Source organism: Sorex araneus, chromosome 7, assembly GCF_027595985.1.
Source record: "Sorex araneus isolate mSorAra2 chromosome 7, mSorAra2.pri, whole genome shotgun sequence".
NCBI classification, from domain to species: domain Eukaryota; kingdom Metazoa; phylum Chordata; class Mammalia; order Eulipotyphla; family Soricidae; genus Sorex; species Sorex araneus.
In genome coordinates this window covers 76,701,988-76,717,743 of record NC_073308.1, presented here as the reverse complement: position 1 = coordinate 76,717,743, position 15,756 = coordinate 76,701,988, and the positions used below count along the sequence as shown (strand labels likewise).

At 65.3% G+C, this 15,756-nt stretch overlaps 1 protein-coding gene across 1 annotated transcript in view; it reads left to right on the top strand.

Moving 5' to 3' along the window:
• FAT4 (FAT atypical cadherin 4) overlaps positions 1–15,756 on the top strand; it is a 74,000-nt gene that overhangs the window by 33,142 nt on the left and 25,102 nt on the right. Inside the window, exons 4-9 of the mRNA XM_055144455.1 lie at positions 293–643; positions 2,195–3,114; positions 4,326–4,494; positions 11,215–11,395; positions 11,928–12,178; positions 13,252–15,756. The exon at positions 13,252–15,756 is cut by the window's right edge and continues 1,845 nt beyond it. Of these exons, the coding sequence (XP_055000430.1) occupies positions 293–643; positions 2,195–3,114; positions 4,326–4,494; positions 11,215–11,395; positions 11,928–12,178; positions 13,252–15,756 (4,377 nt within the window). The remainder of the gene's footprint in view (positions 1–292; positions 644–2,194; positions 3,115–4,325; positions 4,495–11,214; positions 11,396–11,927; positions 12,179–13,251) is intronic.

Below are 15,756 nucleotides of genomic sequence, written 5' to 3'. Positions count from 1 at the left end.
CTCGGTCTCACCCCGCCCCTGTAGGGCCCGGCATGCTCCGTGGGCGCCCGTCCCTCCGGGAGCTGCAGGGAGCCGGGTGGGGGTGCTGGCCCCAGCGTTGCAGAGCTTCCTAAGGGCCCGGTTCCAGCGTGGACACCGAAGTGGGTGTGGGTGGGGCATGCACGGATGCACGTGTCCGTAAGTGTGCATGCGTGTGCTTGCATGTGCACACACGTGTGTGTCTGACACTTGCCCTCGGTTCTCCCCGAGCCGCCCTCGTCCTGTCCACCTTGAACGTCTCTCTTCCCCGCAGGGTCCCTGGTGGCTGCCATCTTGGCCACGGACGAGGACGCGGGCGTGAACGGGGAGGTGACCTACGTGGTCAGCGAGGACGACGAGGACGGGACCTTCTTCCTGAACCCGGTCACGGGCGTCTTCAACCTGACGCGCGCCCTGGACTACGAGACGCAGCAGTTCTACGTGCTCACGGTGCGGGCGCAGGACGGCGGGGGCCAATCCGCCTCCGTGCGGGCCTACTTCAACGTGCTGGACGCCAACGACAACGCGCCCGTGTTCAGCGCGGCCGCCTACCGCGCCTCCCTGCTGGAGAGCCTGCCCGTGGGCACGGCCGTGCTGGCCCTCAACGCCAGCGACGCTGACGACGGTGGGTGCCCCTCCCCTCCGCGGACGCTCGCGCCTGGCCAGACCGAGGTGGTCTGTGCCTTCCCCGCCCGTGCCCAGGGCAGGCTCAGGGCAGGCCCGGCACAGCCGTCTCCCGGGTAGCCGGGAGCAGGCGCGGCCGGCGGCCCTGACCCCCGGCAGGTTTCCTAGCACAGGGGTCGCTCAGAGGCAGGGGAGCCCACGCTCTGGTCAGAGGGACGGCCAGCAGCTGCTGACCGCCTTGCAAGGCCGGTGTAGACTGGGGGCTCGGGGTTCCACCGAAGCAGGCGGGGGTCTGGCAGAGATCTAGACCCCCACCCTGGGACCCTGCGCCCAGTGGCGGCTCGCGGCTAAGCTGTCGGTGACCTTGGCTTCCCCCACCGCCCCAGACCTTCTCCAGCGCTCGTAAAGACACGCGGCTGAGAGACGGGCCGTTCTCCACGCCCAGCCGCCCCCTGGCTCGTGAGGGGGCCTGCGAGGGGGTCACATTCTGCCCCTCTGGCAGCGGGTGGCCTGTCCAGGGAGGAAGGACGCGGGGAAGGACAGCAGCGTGACTTCCTGCCCGGCCCTTCAACTGTGCTGCCGAAACAGGCCAACTGTTTCCCATTGTTTGGGTTTGAATATCTTCATCAGGGACTTCCTGGACCTTGGCCCCACCGAGCACTGCTCTCTCCGAATCTCCAGGCTGACGATAAGCCCACGCCCTGTGACCTTGTGGGCTGGCGGCCGGAGACCAGGGTTGCTCCAGCACGGGTCTCCAGGCCCCGTGGAGTTAGATTCTTTCTAATTTCTCACGCAGGCTGGGGTGCAGCAGCACCGCTCCTCCCTGGGGGCGAGTCTGCGGAAAGTAAAGCTGACGTTTCCCTTGCTGAGTCTCGGGTCTCTAGACTTCCTCAGGTCTTTGGGACTTGCAGTCAAAAGCTGTTTAAGAAAACAGCAGATAAAATTTTCCTGTTTTCCTGAGGTCAGAACTGTGTCTGATGGCCTCCGGTCTTTCACGGGAGCAGTTAGAAAGCGACAGTCACAGCACAGGGCGGAGGTAGCCCAGCGTGAGACGCTTGCCTTACATGGCTGGCCCAGGTTCGATCCCCAGCACCCCAGGTGGTTCCCGAGCCCCGTGGAGGTGACCCCTGGGGTCAGAGCCAGGAGTCAGCCCCGAGCGCGGCAGGTGTGGCCTCCGTAGACAGGGTGTTCTGTGGAGGGGGCTTCAGGAAGTCGTCCTGATTTGGGTGGTCAGTTTGTTTTTACGGCAGGAGCAAATCCAGGCAGTGCGATCTGGCACATGTGGGCATCTCTGAGCGGGCACGAGGCCGGCGGCCCTGGCAGTGTGGCCCAGGCAGCTCGGGGCCTGGGCCTGGGTTGGGGTCTGGCACGTGTTTGTCGCTCAACACCTCCCTCGCCTCCCCCTGTGGCGGGCGGGGAGGGGCCGTGGTCTTCCTGCAGCATGTCCCGAGCATCCCCAGAGCAGCGTCCGAGTGTCCTGGGCGTGTCCCGCAGGCTCTGGGCCACCCCAGGGCCCGTCCCGGCGAAGCCTCACCTCCCCGTCCCATTCCAGGCGTCAACTCGGAGCTGGCCTACAGCATCACGTCGGGGGACAGCCTGGGCCAGTTCTCGGTGGACGCGGCCGGGCAGCTGCGGGTCCTGCGGCTGCTGGACCGGGAGACCCAGTCCTTTTACAACCTGGTGGTGCAGGTGCACGACCTGGCGCGGCCGCCCGGCCCCCGGCTGACCAGCACCGCCCAGGTCTCCATCATCCTGCTGGACGTGAACGACAACCCGCCCGCCTTCCTGTCGGCCCGCCTGACCTTCGTGCCCGAGAACACGCCCGTGGACACGGTGGTCTTCCGAGCGCAGGCCGCGGACCCCGACAGCGGCCCCAACAGCTACGTGGAGTACGCGCTGCGGCCCGCGGGCGCCCCCTTCAGCGTGGGCACCATCGACGGGCAGGTGCGGCTGACGGGCCCGCTGGACCGCGAGCAGGTGTCCAACTACACGCTCACTCTGCTGGCCACCGACAAGGGCCAGCCGGCCCTGTCCTCGTCCATGGAGGTGGTCGTGCGGGTGCTGGACGTCAACGACAACAGCCCCGTGTTTGCCCGGGCCGTGTACCCCGTGGAGGTGCCCGAGGACACGCTCACGGGGGCCGACCTGGCGCAGGTGTCGGCCAGCGACCTGGACGAGGGCGCCAACGGGCAGGTGCGCTACAGCCTGGTGGCCGGGGACGCACTGCAGGACTTCCGCATCGACTCGGTCACGGGTGCCATCTCGGTGGCCAGGCCCCTCGACCGGGAGAGGACCCCCGAGTACGCGCTGACCGTGCAGGCCGCCGACCGGGGCAGCCCTCCCCGGGTGGACACCTGCACGGTCAGCGTCCGGCTGCTGGACGTCAATGACTTTGTCCCGGCGTTTGAGCTCTCGCCTTACACCGTCCACGTCCCCGAGAACCTGGGGACTGCGCCCAGGACCATCCTGCAGGTCAGTGGTCGGGCAGGCTGGTGCTGGCCTGGCCCTGCTCTGTCCCTACGGTGCCTGTCCTGGGGTGTGGGCTGAGGGGCAGCTGAGAGGTGTGCAGCCATCGGGGGTATGACTGTGGGTGTGTGGCTGTGGGGTGTACAGTTGTGGGTATACGACTAAAGGTGTACGGCTATGGGGTGTACAGCTGTGGGTGTGTGGCTGTGGGGTGTATGATTGTGGGGTGTACAGTTGTGGGTGTATGGCTGAGGGTGTACGGCTGTGGGGTGTATGATTGTGGGGTGTATGGCTGAGGGTATACGGCTGTGGGGTGTACAGCTGTGGGTGTACGGCTGAGGGTGTACGGCTGTGGGGTGTACAGTTGTCGGTGTATGGCTGTGGGGTGTATGATTGTGGGGTGTACGGTTGTGGGGTGTACAGTTGTGGGTGTACGGCTGAGGGTGTATGGCTGTGGGGTGTACAGTTGTGGGTGTGTGGCTGAGGGTGTATGGCTGTGGGGTGTACAGTTGTGGGTGTACGGCTGAGGGTGTATGGCTGTGGGGTATATGATTGTGGGGTGTACGGCTGTGGGGTGTACAGTTGTGGGTGTATGGCTGTCGGGTGTATGATTGTGGGGTGTGCGGCTGAGGGTGTACGACTATGGGGTGTATGGCTGTGGGGTGTATGATTGTGGGGTGTACGGCTGAGGGTGTATGGCTGTGGGGTGTACAGTTGTGGGTGTACGGCTGTGGGGTGTATGATTGTGGGGTGTGCGGCTGAGGGTGTACGGCTGTGGGGTATATGATTGTGGGGTGTACGGCTGAGGGGTGTGTGATTGTGGGGTGTATGGCCGAGGGTGTATGACCTGTGGGTGTATGATTGTGGGGTGTACGACTATGGGGTGTACGGCCTGTGGGTATATGGCTGTGGGGTGCTCACCGTGGGGTGCTCGCCATGGGGCCTGTGTCTGTGGCTTTCCCGCGAGTGCCTGGTGAGAAAGGGATGCGGAGGGCAGAGCGTGCTCGCGGCCCGGCCCTCCAGGGCCTGCTCCTGCCCTGGCCAGCCAGGGTGCCCGGAGCCCGTGCGCCCAGCACGTGTGCTTCCCGTGTTTGTGGGCGCCCCCACTGCACGTGACCCCGCTGCCCGTGACGCTGGCTTTCGGGCTCCCGCTGCGTGCCCAGGTGCCCTCGGGGCTGACCGGTCCTGCCGCGCCCTCAGCCGTGTCCCGTCCGCAGGTGGTGGCGCGGGATGACGACCACGGCGCCAACGGCCAGGTGTCCTACACGCTGGCGGCCGGGGGCCCCGCCTTCACGCTCTCGGCCAGCGGCGAGCTCCGCGTCACCCAGAACCTGGACCGGGAGGCGGAGGCTCTGTTTGTGCTGACGGTCACGGCCACAGACGCAGGTACGTGTCCACCCCGCTGTCCACCAGGTTGGGGAGCCTGGGGTCACCTTCAGTCATTAGAGCTCTCAGGACTGTGGCGCTTCTCCGCATCCAGGCCTGCTCAGCACTGGACCTGAGCACTGGGCGGGGAGCACCACGCCTCAGGAGGTCAGCAGACATGGGGCGAGGGCCAGCCCGAAACTCCCCGGGACCCCCAGCCAGCCTGGCTGCTCAGTAACCTTCCCGGGGTGGATCGATGGTGCAAGGACGGTCCCCAGGGCAGGGACCCGACAGGGCGCCCGGGCGTCTGCCTGGATGGCGCCTTCTCCTCGGGGACACTCACGTCCGGGTGGCAGCCTCGGGCAGGTGGTGTAGACGCCGGTGTGGGCACAGCGTGGAGACAGGGTGGCACACCCACAGCGCGGGCGTGAGTGGATGGTTCTGGGTGGGCTGGCGGCCGGGGCGGGGACGGGCAGCGGGGCCTGGCGCGGTCGGGGACGTGGGGGAGCCCGGCCCGGCCCGGGTTCTCAGGGTGCCCGTCTCTGGGGCCGTGTTGGGCGTCACCCCCGGACTCTGTCTGCCCATGCCGCAGCCCCGGGGCGCCCAGGCCCGCACCGCCTCAGCCAGGCCGCGGCCCCACCGGGCGCAGCTGTGTGGGGAGTTGGGCGTCAGCTGGGCTCTGCGTCTCGGGTCCTGTGCAGCTCCAGGGAGCCTCGGGGGCTGCTGTCCGGCTCCAGACCAGGCTCCCGCCTGCCCCCCTCCGGGCTGCCCTGAGCAGCAGCTGTGCGGGCGCGGCAGCAGCGGGCTCCACCCGGGCACCCGGGGTGAGCACGGACAAAGGTGGCTCTGGGGTCTGGAGAGCGGGCCAGTGTGAGCCCCCTGAGGGGCCGGCACGGGAGGGGGCTCGGCTGAGGCGCTGGGGGAGGGGCTGAGGGAGGGAGGCTCGGGCTGAAGGAGGGAGACCTGGTGAGGGAGGGAGGCTCGGGCTGAGGGAGGGAGGCTGAGGGAGGGAGGGTCAGGCTGAGGGAGGCTCGGGCTGAGGGAGGGAGACCTGGCGAGGGAGGGAGGCTTGACTGAGGGAGGGAGGCTGAGGGAGGGAGGCTCAGGCTGAGGGAGGGAGGCTCAGGCTGAGGGAGGGAGGCTGAGGGAGGGAGGCTCAGGCTGAGGGAGGGAGTCTGAGGGAGGGAGGCTCGGCTGAGGGAGGCTCGGGCTGAGGGAGGGAGGCTCGGGCTGAGAGGGAGACCTGGCGAGGGAGGGAGGCTCGGGCCTCCTGGCCTCCCTGCCCGTGGCCCTGCACTGGCCCTCCTCAGTCTCCGCCCTAGCCGAGTCAGACCTAGCCGAGAGGCGTTCCTGCGGGAATAAGCGAGGCCGAGTTGCCTGATGCCGACGCTGAGCGAGGCCTAGCGGGCCGGAGGCGCCTGCGTCCCGCCTACGGCCTCCCTCCAGCAGCGGGTCTGACCGGGCTGTGGCCGCCCTCCCGCGCCTCCCACCCTCTCCTCACACAGACTCAGTGGCCCCGCGGCCGCCCTCCCGACTCCCGGCCCTCTGCAGAGTGCGGTCGCTCTGGCCGGGGTCCGAGCCCCGTCCCTTTGCTGCGCCTCCCACTGCAGCCACCGCCAGGCTGTCCTGGGCAGAAATGGCAACGGGGCCTCTCGAAAGCCAGCGGGCGGCATCGCCTGCTCCCCGGGACGGGCCGCCGGGGCCCGCGGTGGCGGCAAGGCCCCGGGTGCAAGCCCTGGGCCCCGGCCCCTGACGCCACCTGTGGCCGCTGGGGCTCTCGGCGGCACCCAGAGAACGTGAGGCCCAGCGGTCAGCTCCCCGCCCCCAGGGCAAACCCTGCCCCCCCCCCCCGTGGCTGCCTGGGCACAGGAGGGGCCTCGAGCATCGGGCCGCTCCCGCGTGGGCAGGAGTCCTGCGCTGCGGGCTGCTGGCCGCGCCATCCCGGGATCCACACGGGCTACGTGGTGCTGGGGCACCCCCTCGGCCGCCCCGGGAGAGCCGCTTGCGCCGGGCGTCGCAGGGCGGCGTGGAGGGGCGGCGTGGAGGGGCGGTGTGGACCACTGCCTGCCCAGGCCCCAGGGCGGCTCTGCTTGGCCGGGCGCGTCTGGCTCCCGCGGCTCTGGGCCCCGGGAGTCTCTCCGCACATGGAACCCGGGCGTGGGGCTGAGCAGGGCCGGCCGCCGTGTCCCGGGGTGGGGCTCTGGGCGAGAGACCCGCCACGCTCAGCGGGACCGTCTCCGGGATGAGTGCGGCCACCCTCTGCCCGCAATCGACTCCCCGTCTCCTGGGCCAAGGCGACAGAGATCTCTCAGCCAGCAGCGTGGGGGTGCGGCTCCACCTCATGAGGGACAGGCCTGCTCCCGGCTTTCCCGATTAGGGACGTTTATCATCCCGAAGGCGTGATGAACTTCATTCTTGGGCAGGGCTTGGAAGTGGCTTTTTAATGGCGAGGAAAGGCGGGATTCTGCAGGATTCAGTCTGAGAGCAGCCTTCTCTCGCGCGGGGGCCGGGGCCACGGAATCAGCGCTCCGTGTCTGTCCTGGGGCTCAGTGGAGTGGGGCGTGGCCGGCAGGTGGCTCTGGCCTAAGGGGTCAGGCGGTGGCCAGGACTGTGCCCATCTGCGGGTGCCACTTCTAACCCCCCGGGAAGACCGGGTGATGCCGGCTTGGTTCGCGGGAAAAGGCCGGAGGGTATCCCGAGTCTGACGAAAACTGACGACGACTCTGCACCCGACTCCGAGGCCCCGTCCAGCAGGCCGGGTGTCTCAGGCAGCAGACGGCCCGTTTGATCGACGTGTGCCTCGACTGGGCTGGCCGCGGGCTCTGCTGTTGTGTGGTTGTCTCCGACGGGGATTTCGTCTCTCAGACTGGTGACCGGGCACTGTTCCACTTCCTTCCTTTATCTGCTCCCAGGCCGTTTATTTAAGCCACTCTCTCCGAGTCAGTTACTCGTTAGTAGGAAAAGTTCCTCCTACATAAAACTTCATTTATATAGCTGTAAGATAAAAATAGAAGAATGGTTTAACTTCCAAAATGCTAATAGCAGGAATTTCCATCTTGCCGCACAGATTTAGAAATATGGTCGGATAAGTGAGCTACGTCTCAGTTCACGGAAGAGTAATTCTGAGTTGTTGTAGGAGGCCCAACTTTGAAATGGGGAGAAAATTCAATCTGTCACGTTAAAGTAAATGTTTATACCCTCCAGAAGACAAACACTCATTTTAACTGAACATATCCTGCTCTCACGAGGAATTGCTCGTTTTCAAAAGTCTCCTCATTTTGTCCTGTTAGAGTCGACTCCTTTGTGTAGCACTAATACAAGATCGTTACTTCATGAAACATGTGACTTAATCTTCTCTGTAGGCAGAGGGAGGAGGAGGGCTGGCTGGAACCTGGCCCGGCTCTTGGCCACCAGACTTAGGACCGGGCTGGAGCGACTGCACAGCGGGAGGGCGCTGGCTGGCACGTCATGACCCACGGGGCCTCCTGAGCCCCCCAGGAGTGACCCCCACCCAAGGGCAGAGCCAGGAGTGAGTCCTGGCTGAGTGGAGTGAGTGAGTCGCCGTTAGGGGCCCCAAAACAAAGCCTCAGGACTGTCCCCCCTGGCGTGGGCTACGTGAGACCAAGGTTTAGTGATGTGCTCGGAGCACACGGGCCCCGTCACTGACGTCACTTTGTTGTGTCACATCTCAGTGTCACCGCCAGCACATTGCTGAGTAGCTCCTCAGGCCCCACTTGACACACGGTTTTGGTGAGTGAAATGCACGTCCAAGCAGTACTGTGTGCCCCAGTGTTGTACCCAGAGAGCGGGAAACGCCAGCATTGCTGAGGCGAGTGCGTGCCTGGCCTGTGGGGGCGTTGCTGAGGCGAGTGTGCGCCTGGTCTATAGGGGTGTTGCTGAGGCGAGTGTGCGCCTGGTCTATAGGGGTGTTGCTGAGGTGAGTGTGCGCCTGGTCTGTGGGGGCTTTGCTGAGGTGAGTGTGCGCCTGGTCTGTGGGGGTGTTGCTGAGGTGAGTGTGCGCCTGGTCTGTGGGGGCGTTGCTGAGGCGAGTGTGCGCCTGGTCTGTGGGGGCGTTGCTGAGGCGAGTGTGTCCCCCGTCTGTGGGGGCGTTGCCAGCCTTGGTGAGGTGAGTGGGTACCTGGTCCATAGGGGCTTGCTAAGGCGAATGGGCGACTGGTTTGAGGCACTGCAATAGTGATAAATTCTGCACTTGGACACGTGGACTCTGTGACCCGTAGGTTGGTGACCATATGAAAATGCTGCAGACACGCTGTTTAAGGACCCGGACTCCGGTATAGTGCATCACCTTCAGGGTGGCCACCAGACGGTTGGCTGTCAGCACCATTGTAGTGTGTGGCTGGTCTGCTACGAGGAAACATGTTTACTGCATCAACCCCTCAGCTTTCCTTAGATCAGTCGTGAATATGGACCGTGTGATTTGCTAATTTAGCCCAGACTGGAGCGATAGCACAGCGGGTAGGGCTTTCCCCTTGCACCGCGGCCGACCCGGGTTTGATTCCTCCGCCCCTCTCAGAGAGCCTGGCAAGCTTCCGAGAGTCTCCCGCCCGCATGGCAGAGCCTGGCAAGCTACGCATAGTGTATTCGATATGCCAAAAACAGTAACAACAAGTCTCACACTGGAGACGTTACTGGTGCCCACTCGAGTAAATCGATGAACAACGGGATGACAGTGCGACAGTGCTACCGTCAGCAGATTAGCCCCGTGGGAAACTTAAGAGTGAATTTTTGCCTGCTTTTTTCACGGTCACGAGGTCTTAAAAAAAAGCTGGGGACACAATTTTGTCTTTCAGTTTAAACAAAAAATAAATTAAAAACAATTTTTTAAAGTCACGAGTCCCGAGTTGTTGTTTCCAGGCTCTGTGTGTGGAATGACTTCCAGGGTGGAGAAACAAAGCTGCACCCGACCAGGCTTCCTCAGCGCGGCTCTGCTCTGCTCGAAACAGCGGAGTGTAGACCAACACTGTTGCCTTTTTTTCCAGTCTATTTAAAACACTATTTCTTATTCTTTGGACAAAATTTAAAAGGTACTGATCTTTTGTGTGTGTGTCTGTGTGTATATGTGTGTCTGAGTGTGTGTGTGTGCCTGTGTGTGTGTATATGTGTGTCTGAGTGTGTGTGTGCCTGTGTGTGTATATGTGTGTCTGAGTGTGTGTGTGCCTGTGTGTGTGTGTATATGTGTGTCTGAGTGTGTGTGTGTGTGTGTGCCTGTGTGTGTGTGTGTGTGTGGCTGGTTTTCACTCGAATGCTTGTTAGAATCACACGCATTCCTGTTTCTTTGGCTGTGTCAGGAGATCTCTATCGGGTCGTGTTTATTTTATATTTGTGTCTGTGTACACGGAGTAATGTAGCGCACACGTATAATCTTACAAAGGGAACGTGGAAATTCCTTTTCCCTGCCGACTGTGAGAGCTTTCCCGAGACCCCGGCCCCTGAGACTGGGACCTTCCTCGTGTGCATCTTTCCCCTTGTCTGCTCGCTGGGGGCCCCCGGGGGTCTGCCCGCCCCCCGCCCCCCTTCCCGACTGCGCCTGGCTCCCGTCAGCCCGTCCAGCTGAGGCGGCACATTCTGCCTCAGAACCGACGTGATTCATCATCTTCAGATGCTCCTCGCTGGCCCAGGCCCTCGGGCGGCTCCTCCCCGGGGCTGCAGCTCTGCCCGACTCTGCCCCCTGTCCGAGGCCAGCGCTGGCCCAGACCCTGCTCTTCTCGGGGCAGGTTCGGTTCTCCGGACCTGCAGCTGTGTGAGCACCGGAACAGACTCCCGTGGCCGGAATCACAGGCAGTCAGGCCGGCTCCGGGCTGTGTGTCCGGGGTCCCACGGCAGTGTCAGCTTGACCATCACCACGTCCCCAGACGCACCCGGGCCACCCGGGGCCGAATCAGCTGGGCCATGGCGTTGGTCAGGCCGAGCTGCAGCCCGGGGGACGCTGGCTCTGCTTGCGGGCGCACTCCTGGCGGTGCTTGGGGCCCGTGGGGTGTGGAGCCTAGCGTACAGCCCGCACCCTTGGCAGCCCAGGGCCGCTCAGATGGGCACTTGAGGCCTCCAGCCCTCAGAAGTTTCTGGAAGGCAGTGGTGGCACCTGGCCCCGCTTTGACGAGAAGCTTTAGCGAAGGGGAGGGGGTGGTCTTGTGGGAAGAAAGGTGAGGGCAGGCTCGGCTCTAACCAGGAAAGGCGAGTACCCGGCTTGGCTTGGCTTTATTTCGGACAAAGTCGTTCAGTGACCCTCGGCCTTGCATCTCCGCAATCAAACTTTGACGACAGATGCTGAGAGACAGCCCCGGGCGGGCCAGACCCCCCTGTGCTGGCTGGGAGCTGTCCGAGGTGGGGCCCGCCCCCCCCCCGGCAGGAAGTAGAGGCGACTGTTTCCCTGTCCCGGGGCACTGACAGCTGCTGGCAGGGCTGGCCCAGGTGTGGGGGGCAGCCTGAGGTCACTGGAGTTTTCCCCTGGAGACGGGTGTAGTCAGTTCAGAGAAGGGGCTGGACAGCGGAGAAAGGCAGCTGCTGGTGACGCCACCAACCTTGCCGGGGCGGGGCGCGTGTTTGGCCTGGGGGACACCCTAGCCGAGGCCCGGGGCCGAGAGGTCAGTGCCCCGCGGGCATGGCGGACGCAGCTGGCTGTGTGCCTTGCAGGAGGGAGGGCGGGCGGGCGGCCCGCACAGGCGGCACCGTCTGCTCTGCGCCTCTCCGCCCAGCACTGAGAGACACCCCTCTGCCCGCCAGGCTCCCCTGCCCTCACCGGGACGGGCACCGTCAGCGTCATCGTCGACGACGCCAATGACAATGCACCCGCCTTTGCCAGCGGCTCCTACCAGACCAGCGTCCCCGAGGACGCGCCCACGGGCACCGACGTGCTGCTGGTGGGCGCCTCGGACGCCGACGCGGGCACCAACGCCATCGTCAGGTTGGTCCCCGCGCTGAGTCCAGGTGCCCCCAGCGTGGCACGTGTTCTGACTCTCGGTGGGGCCACGCCGGGCTGTGCTTGGGCCCCTGTGGTGGGCTCAGGGCCGGCTGCTCGCAAGGCGAGTGGTGATTCTGCCGACGAGCTCTCCGCACCGAAGGGGCCTCTTACTTGTGTTTTTAAAAGTTTGTTGGGGAGGTCACACCCGCTGGTGCTCAGGGCGCCCCCTCACCCCGGGGTCTCTGGGCCCCTCTGTCGCTGCCGTCACTCTCTGCCTCAGCTCACGCTGTGGCGTCCAGCACTGGGCTGCCCGCTGGCTGTGTCTGCTGGTGGGCCGGGCAGGGTGGGGAGGCCCCCGGGCTGCCCCTGACTTCTGCCTCAGGCTTCCCGGGTGGGGGCTGCACGCCCAGGCCACCCTGGACCCTCAGCCTCAGAGTTCAGCCCCGGGACCCGCCCGAGAGGCAGGGGCAGGCCGCCGTGTGGCCAGACCCTGAGCCTGTGACGGTGCAGGACACGCCCCCGCCCTCTGCTCCAGTTACAGGCTCCTGGGCGGGAACTCGCAGTTCTCCATCAACCCCGCCACCGGCCAGCTCATCACCAGCGCCCTGCTGGACAGGGAGAGCCGCGAGAACTACACGCTCGTGGTGGTGTGCAGCGACGCCGGCACCCCGCAGCCGCTCTCCAGCTCCGCCACCGTGCAGGTGACGGTGACCGACGTCAACGACAACCCCCCCAGGTTCCAGCACCACCCCTACGTCACCCACATCCCAGCACCCACACCTCCAGGTAACCGGCTGTACCCTGTCAGGGGAGACACCAGACTTGCCCACAGATGAATCCACACACGTGCCTCAGACGCTGCCATACACGCACATACACGCCTCAGACACTTCCACACACGCACGTGCCTCAGACGCTGCCACACACGCACATACACGCCTCAGACACTTCCACACACACATACACATACACACATACACACATAAGCATATGCCTCAGACACTTACACACACATATACACATACCTCAGACGCTTCCACACACATATGCCTCAGATGCTTCCACATATGCCTCAGACGCTTCCTTATACACACATGCCTCAGATGCTTACACACACACACACACACACAGGCCTCAGACACTTCCACATACACATACATGCCTATGCCTCAGATGCTTCCACACACACAACTCAGACGCTTACATACATATACATAGGCCTCAGATGCTTCCACACAAACACACACACCGAGGCCTCAGACACTTCCATGCACACACACACACATGCCTCAGATGCTTCCCCACTCCATGCCTCAGATGCTTACACACACACGCCTCAGACACTTCCCCCCCACATGCCTCAGATGCTTCCACACACACACACATGCCTCAGACACTACCACACACATGAGCCTCAGATGCTTCCATGGACACATATACCTCAGACACTTCCTTATACACGTTCCTCAGGTGTTTCTACGAACACACGTGCATGTCTCAGGAGCTTCCAAGCCCACACAGGCTTTTCTCAGATGCTTCCGTGCACTCTGCTGCAGCCCTAGCCAGCAGGACCTCCCCGGGACCCTTGGTTGCCCTGAGGAAGGCATTTTTCCTCAGAGAGGAGTCTGTGAGGAGCGTCTTCCTTCCCAGACCTGTGCTCATTGCAGCGGCGAGCTCAGGCCTGCCCCAGCCCGCCGCCCCTCGTGCGTGCCGAGCCACGCTGCCCCCCGCTTATCTCCAGGTCCAGAACCCCGAGTCCCTTGGATGAGCCCTGGCCACAGGCCTGGCGGGCGAGTGCGAGACGGGTGCCCTGGCGGTGCTGGCCGCGTCCCCGGTTGACTGCCCCTCCTGTGTTGCAGGCTCCTTTGTCTTCGCCGTCACCGTGACGGACGCCGACACCGGGCCCACGGCCGAGCTGCACTACTCGCTGTCCGGCCGCCACTCGGAGCACTTCCACATCGACCCGCGGCGGGGCGCCATCACGGCCGCCGGGCCGCTCCACGGGGCTTCCGAGGTGACGCTCTCCGTCCACGTGCGGGACGGCGGCCCGTCCCCCAAGACCGACGCCACCACCGTGACCGTCCGCTTCGTCAACAAGGCCGAGTTCCCCAAGCTCCGCGCCCCCGAGCACACCTTTCTGTTCCCCGAGAGCCAGCGCGTGGGCACGCCGGTCACCACGGTGACGGGCTCGTCCTCCAGGGCGGAGCCCGTGTCCTACTACATCGCCAGCGGCAACCTGGACGGCTCCTTCCACATGGACCAGCTCACGGGGCAGCTGTCCATCGGGCGGCCGCTGGACTTCGAGCGGACGCAGAGCTACGTGGTGTGGGTGGAGGTCCGCGACGGCGGCTTCCCCCCGTTCTCGTCCTACGAGAAGCTGGACATCGCCGTGCTGGACGTCAACGACAACCCCCCTGCCTTCCGGGAGGACCCCTTCGTGGCGGAGATCGCGGAGAACCTCTCCCCCCGCAAGGTGCTGACCGTCTCGGCCACCGACCGGGACAGCGGCCCCAACGGCCAGCTGGGCTACGAGCTGGTGGGCGGCAACGAGGAGCTCAGCTTCGCCATCCACCCGGGCAGCGGGCAGATCCGCAGCGTGCGGCCGCTGGACCGGGAGCGGACGGCCCGCTACGTGCTGACCGTGCGCGCCGCGGACAAGGGCTCCCCTGGCCGCAGCGCCTCGGCCCAGGTCATCATCCACGTGCTGGACGAGAACGACAACGCGCCCCGCTTCTCCCAGATCTTCAGCGCCCGCGTGCCCGAGAACTCCCCGCTGGGCGCCACCGTGACGCGCGTCACCACCTCGGACGAGGACGTGGGCGCCAACGCCGTGAGCCGCTACTCCATCGCCGACCCGTCCCTCCCCTTCACCATCAACCCCAGCACGGGCGACATCGTGGTCAGCCGCCCCCTGGACCGGGAGGACACCGACCGGTACCGCATCCGGGTGTCCGCGCAGGACTCGGGCTGGACGGTCAGCACGGACGTGACCGTGGTGGTGACGGACGTGAACGACAACCCGCCGCGCTTCTCGCAGCCCTCCTACCTCCTCGAGTGCCCCGAGCTGCCCGCCGTGGGCTCCAGGGTGGCGCGGCTGTCGGCCAGCGACCCCGACGAGGGCCCCAACGGGCAGCTGTTCTACTACATCAAGTCGCAGTCCGAGTTCTTCAGGATCAACGCCAGCACGGGGGAGATCTTCAACAAGCAGCCGCTGAGGTTCCAGAACGCCAGCGTGCCCGGCGGCGGCCACGCCAACCGGCACAGCTTCGTGGTGACCTGCTCCGACCGCGGCAGCCCGGCGCTGCTCAGCGAGACCACGGTGACCGTCCAGACGGTGGACAGCAACGACCACGCGCCCCGCTTCCTGCAGACGCAGTACTTCACGCCAGTCGCCAAGACGGTGGCGGTGGGGACGCGGCTGCTGCAGGTGGTGGCGCGGGACGAGCAGGACTTCGGGCTCAACTCGGAGGTGCAGTACTTCTTCGCCGACGACCAGCACCTGGGCAGGTTCCGGCTGGACCGGCACTCGGGGTGGCTGTCCGTCGCCGCCCCGCTGCTGTCCGACCTGGACCGCCACTTTGTGCTGCCGGTGACGGCCCAGGACCGGGGCAAGCCCCCGCTGGCCGCGCAGGCCACGGTGCGGGTCCTGGTCACCGAGGAGAACCACCACAGCCCTGAGTTCCCCCAGCACCACGTCAGCCTCACGGTGCCTGAGAGCCAGAGTGTGGGCACGGCCCTCAGGACGGTGTCAGCGCGCGACCGGGATGCGGGGGCCAATGGCGAGCTGCGCTACAGCCTCGAGGCGGGCAGTGGGGACGGCCTCTTCTCCGTCAACGCCTCCACGGGCGTCCTCAGCCTGGCCCAGCCGCTCGACTACGAGCGCAGCCCGCAGCACGAGCTGACCGTGCTGGCCACCGACGGCGGCTGGGCGGCCAGGACGGGCTCCTGCCGGGTGACGGTGCACGTGGTGGACGTGAACGACAACGCGCCCGTGTTCCAGCCGGCCGAGTACAGCCCCAGCGTGCTGGAGAACGCGCCCAGCGGCACCACCGTGCTGCGGCTGAACGCCACGGACGCCGACTCGGGCGCCAATGCGGTGACCGCCTACGTGCTACAGGCGTCCGACAGCGACCTGTTCGTGGTCGACCCCAACACGGGCGTGCTCACCACGCAGGGCTTCCTGGACTTCGAGACGCAGCAGAGCTACCGGCTGACCGTCAAGGCCTTCAACGTGCCGGACGAGGACCTCTGCGGCTTCGCCTCGGTGCTGGTGCGGCTGCAGGGCGCCAACGAGTACGTGCCGCGCTTCGTGTCCCGGCTCTACGCCTTCCAGGTGTCGGAGGCCGCGCCCCCGGGCACGGTGG